General features: G+C 38.9%; 1 protein-coding gene across 1 annotated transcript in view; it reads right to left on the minus strand.

The window, feature by feature from the left end:
* Nucleotides 1–5,834, minus strand: part of CFAP54 (cilia and flagella associated protein 54) — a 602,528-nt gene that overhangs the window by 383,640 nt on the left and 213,054 nt on the right. The window contains 1 exon segment of the mRNA XM_042782173.1: nt 5,540–5,662. Coding sequence (XP_042638107.1) covers nt 5,540–5,662 — 123 coding nt within the window.

Below are 5,834 nucleotides of genomic sequence, written 5' to 3' on the forward strand. Positions count from 1 at the left end.
TTTTTTTAAATCATAATAAAGAAAGAAATTTTTCTGTTCATTTTCCTCCCTGTCAATTTAGAAGTCCTACTGTATTTTAAAGTTCTATTCATACACCTCTGAGTCATCATTAAGCATATGTTATTGTTGTTGATGTTGTTAGTTGGCGTTTAGTAAATTCTGACTCATGGTGACCACATGTGTACAGAGCTGAAATCTCTCAAAAGAAAATAATTTTATACTATGTGTATTTTGTTATATATGTAACAACCACACATTAAGAATTTCTACCTGCTCACACCTTCCTCCATGCTAAACAGGATGTTTTAGTTCTAGGTTACTAACAAGTTTTTCTTTCAAGGATGTCTCTTCTCTTTGAAGAATTCGTACTTAGCATTTATATTACAAAGTCCTAGTCATATCATTATTATCCATTTAATTTTATTAATGCATATATTGCAAGATTCATTGCTTCCATTATTCCTCTTCTTTTTGTCTTTCTCTATCTTGGGATTTCTGGTATGAATCAATTGTCATTTCACAAAGTATTTCCTCAAGTGTTTTCCTCAGATAAGTACACAGGAAGAATACTTTTTGAATGCTTGCACTTCTGGAAATGTTTATTTTGCCCTGACAGATGAATGATATCTTTTCTGGTTATTAATTATTGGACTTCAGTCTTTTTCCCTCAGGAGTCTACAAATGTTTTTTAACTACTAATGCCACTGATTAAAAGGTTGGAGCTAATTGATTCTATTTCCATTGTAAATAACTGTTTCTGAATCTCAAAACTTTAAGACTTGTCTTTACCTTGGAGTTCAAGGTTTTCAATAACATGTGCCTAGACACATATGGGTTCTAGCATTAGTCCTGCCTAAGACTATTGCTTCTCCATTTGTTTCCCTTTTCCCTACAGAACCCCCTTTATTTTCATATCATGGCTTCTCTATGTGCCTTCTAACTTTATTCCACCTCTATGTAATTCTATCCTATGTGGCTTCATCTGTTTAATTTTTTCAATCAAAAGTCATATTTGTTTATTCATTTTCAGGAGATTGTTTTGATCACTGATTGCATCTCCTTGAAGTTTCCCTTTCTCAAAAGTCATATTTAGTCTTTTCCAACACAGTCAGAGCCGACTGTTTGGTGTTTGGCCTGCTCTTCTTCCACTGGGGTACTCAGTCCCCTTTAAATGAGTTATTCTTTTTCTTTCCACCACATAATGGCTTAAGTGGGAGCTCTGGTAGCATAGTGCCTAAGGCACTTGACTGCTAACCAGAAAGCTGGTGGTTCAAACCCACCAGCCACTCCCTGGAAGGAAGGTTGGGCAATCTACTTCCGTAGTGATACTGCCTCGGAAACCCAAGGAGGGGTTGCTATGAGTTGGGTCTGACTCGACAGCACATAACAACAACAACAACAACAAATGGCTTATGTTACCTCGGCATTTACACTGACCATACAAGAATTGTAAACCAGTGAGTGATGAAAGGAATAGCACTTTCTGCTTTTGAGGTCGGCCCATGTACACTCAGAAAATCATGACCTCTTTGTGAAGGTAGAGAGCAGAGGACTCTCTGTTGCCAGCCCGCTCCAGACACAAACTTAAATCCCAATGTCAGTGAGTAAAGTGATGAGCAAATCAGCCTACCTATGTAATACATTTCCAGATCCCTGACCAAATCAGAAAGATCCTGTGAGGACCACATAAAATAGGCAGGCAGACACAGCCCTTCTTGGAGGAGGTTCACTGGAGTCTGCCAAGTAAAGTCTTTGAGGAACCACAAAACTCTGGTCTTTGAGAGCCAAATAATGAAGACAAATAAGCCCACCTCTCATTCTCTGGTCTCTTGGGCCTTTCATGCTTCTGAGAATGAACTGCCTGTAAACTCCCCCCACCCAGGGGGCCCTGGCCTCAAACACATCCTCTAGGTTTCACCAACTGGCCTTCTCAGGCTACTATAACACCCTGAAATACGAGTTTTAAAGGAAAGGAAGTTGGAGATATGTGTTAAATTTGCCTTGTACCTGAATTTCTCCTTGGCTTTACCATAAAATAAATAAGTCTTCCTTCCAACCTCTGAGCTACAATAACATTTTTCTGCTAATTCTTCTCATTAACTAAAAGTCAAAAGTCCAAAATTTAATGAACTGTTTCAATTTCATTCACATATATATTTGCAAAATAGCTAAACTCATTGTGGGAGTACATTGATCTGGTCTACAATCAATGTTAGGTATACTTATATATAAACCTCCAGTCAATATGTTGAGAATCATGGCTCTGGATGAGCTGCCTAACTCTATTTAAACTAGTCCACTCATTTAGAAGCTAAAATAGCTATGAATCACTAAGTGCATTTGCTCACATCATTACATCACTTCCTACACCTGCAGAGCTGTCTATCTTCATCTGTTTTAGCTCTACTCTTTCTCTTGCTGCAGTAGTCATCCTATCTAAGGTAAAAATCTCTTTTTGGGAAAAAAAGCAAATCCCACCTCTCTGATACAAAACTGTTGATCAATCCAAATGAATTTATTATCAACTCTGTTCCACTTCTAACACCAGCTGCACATGAGCACTTCTTCCTCTGACCCTAACCACCTAGAGCTAGTTCAGATCTCACAAGTTAAAGGGCACAGTCCTCCAGTCTGCCAAGACTGCCACAAGCTTGGGAATCCCCCCCAACACATCCACTTCTGACTTGCTGGCTACAAATTCAATTTCCTTACTAGCCCTTGAGAACGCCAGGGCCCCCCCTCACACTTCTGACCTGCTGGTTCCCACTACTCCCTCGGTTTCGACAATTCCCTAGACAGACTCACAGAATGCCCAGAAAGTGCTAAACTTATAACTACAATTTTATTATAGGAATATGATTATAAATGAAGAGACACAAAAGACAAAGTCTAGGCAGGTTCCCAATGCAAAGCAGCCATGTCCCAAAGGACGTGCTACCCTCCCACACGCATCAATGTCTTTCACCAACCAGAAAGCCCATGGAGCATACATTCAGAGCCTTCATTGATTGGTTGAAGCATGTTCCTCCCCTCCCTGAGGTAGGCTGATACAACCTAGTTATCACTGACCAGCCAAGAGACACCTCATTAGCATAAACCCAAAGGTGTGATCTGAAAGCCTCATCAAAGCCGTTTCAATCAATGTGGAAATTCCAAGACTCTAGAGATTATCCCTCAGGAACCAAGAACAAAGGCTAAATTCTTTGGGTAAAGTGAAAATTCTTTAACCTGTACCCCTTAACTGCTTTTCTTTTTGCTTATAACACATCACACTTCATAGAATTATATATGTGTGCTTGTTGTCTATCTCCCCTAGTAGACCATAAGCACCATGGGATCAGGAAATTGGTCTTTTTATCACTACATCCTCAGAGCCTAGTACTTGTCATAGAGTAGGTTCTGAATGTGTATTTGTTGAATGAATCAATCTGTCCAAATAGCTTTTGATGAAGTAGACTTTAATTATTTTAAATGCCTCTAGGTAGGGTAACTTTTCTCCAAATGCCTACAGGTAAGGTATCTACTTTCCAGTTTGTCTCAGGATCCAACAAGCATTATCTTACCTCCAACAAATTCACAAATCCTTTTACCTACTTGGCCCCAGTAAGTATCTGAGTGTTTAACTGCTGGTTTGGAGCATATCTTAAGTCTCATCTAGGTAAAGCCTTTTCTAATGATCCCACCTTGGTGACCTTCTGCTTCACTGCTTATGTTGTCACCATCTATCCATCACTCAAGGTAAAAATCTGGGTCCCTCATTATTCATTCTCCTTTTCCTACAACTTCTATACACTTCTAACTCTTTGTGCATATGCCAAATGTCTATAAGAGTACCAAACACAAAATAGGTATCAATAAACATTTGTTGAATGAATGAATGAAATAAAAATGAAAAATTAGTTTATGTTCTGTTTCCCTGACTAGATAGATTATAAATTCCCTAAGGGCAGAAACTTGTCATAGAACTCTTTCTATCCACTATAATTTATATCTCTACATATTTTTAAACAAAACTTAATTGATTTAAGAATGAAGAGGATGATGATATTGATATAATATAGTGATCAGTGTTTGTATTAAAGAGAAATCAATTCAGGAAGCTCAGGTTTCTTCCTCCTGCCTCAAAAAAAGCAGTTCTTGCCTATCACCCTGTGCATCTTAACCATTCTCTTAGTGATGAACTCAGATAGAAATGGCCAGTCTCTTGGGGGCCATTTTTTCTATAGCCAGGTTGTTCCTTGTTGTTCAATCCCAATGTGCTGAGTTGCTACACACCCTCATCCCATCACTAGGCTCTTCACCTGGGTCTCAGGCTCTGCTTCCTCAGTTTCCATACTCTACCTGACTATTGTGTCCACCTGTAGTTTGGAAAAAGCACCCTCAGATGTTTTCATATGGTCTGAACTCCATTTGCCTTATGCATACCTTATTCAAGGAATCCTAGTAGCATGGTGGTTAAAAGCACTCAGCTGCTAACCCAACTTTGGCAGTTCAAACCCACCAGCCACTCCCTGGGAGAAGGATGTGGCAATCTGCTTCTGTAAAGATCTACAGCCTTGGAAATCCTATGGAAAGTTCTACCCTATCCTTTAGGTTCTCTGTAAGTTGGAATTGTGCTTGACAGCAGTGGATTGGGTTTGCTCTTATACATACTCTAATCTTACATGTACTCAGAGCATACTTTACCTGTCTTCCTTCCTGACTTAAATCTCCAGATAACATTCTTGGTCTGGTATACTCTCACCACACCTCTATTGTTTGCCTTCCATTATATATAAGCCACTGCTTACCAATCAGAGAACTGTCTTTAGATTTTGAGCCCAGTCTGCCCTTCTTCTGGGCTAGTATCATTTTTCACATTCCGATTTCAAGATATTATGATATATCTCCATTATTGGCTGACCCTTTGATCACAACCCTGCTGCTTAGTCTCTTGATATCTGTTAAGACCCATTCACAAACCCAATTTCTGGGTTAAGTTACTTCATTTCTACCTGAAAGTTCCACTACCATCACAGCCTTACAAGATAATATCCAGACTGACTGCAACATAATAAATATGTAATTGATATTTTAGGGTTTTGAAACAAATTTATTCTGTGTGATCACATATAATGCCTATAAAATGTACCAACGTTATTTCAAGAATATAAAATTTTAATTGGTGAAGCACTATAATATCATCAAAAAATTTTGTAACATTATTATTCTGTAATATTTATATTTTACATTTGCTTTTGATCTAAAAACAGGGTGCTACTATTTTAAGTGTTTTAATTACCATGATTGAAAGCAGCTTAACTTTCTAAAATCCCAAAAACCAAACTCACTGCCATCAAGTCGGATCTGACTCATAGCAACCCCTCCTTGGGTTTCTGAGGCATACAGAAGTAGATTGCCCAACCTTCCTTCCAAGCAGTGGCTGGCGGGTTTGAACCACCAGCCTTCTGGTTAGTGGTCAAATGCCTTAGGCACTATGCCACCAGAGCTCCTTCTGCCCTTAAACTTTGTAATACTAGGTAAAGATTGAGATAAATACCTTTGTGATATAGAAGATACAACAAGCTATCATGTGCTGTACACTTTCAAAACTTGCAGTTTGTTTCTTTGAGAAGCTAATATGTGGTAGTCCTTGCAAAACCACTACACACTTTATCAAGATCTGAAAAACAGAAGTACAATGATACCTTTTTAAAAATATTATCTGCAAAAATGGCATGGAGGCCACATGTTCTGACCTCCTGTAATCCCACGAGAGGAAGACAGGATTACCAGCAGTAACCCAAGGCCCATTACTGCAAGGCCAGACATGCTGCCTCCCTCCAGCCCTTTCA

Source organism: Orycteropus afer, unplaced genomic scaffold, assembly GCF_000298275.1.
Source record: "Orycteropus afer afer isolate SDZICR_OR568_19922 unplaced genomic scaffold, OryAfe1.0 scaffold00253, whole genome shotgun sequence".
Classification (NCBI taxonomy): domain Eukaryota; kingdom Metazoa; phylum Chordata; class Mammalia; order Tubulidentata; family Orycteropodidae; genus Orycteropus; species Orycteropus afer.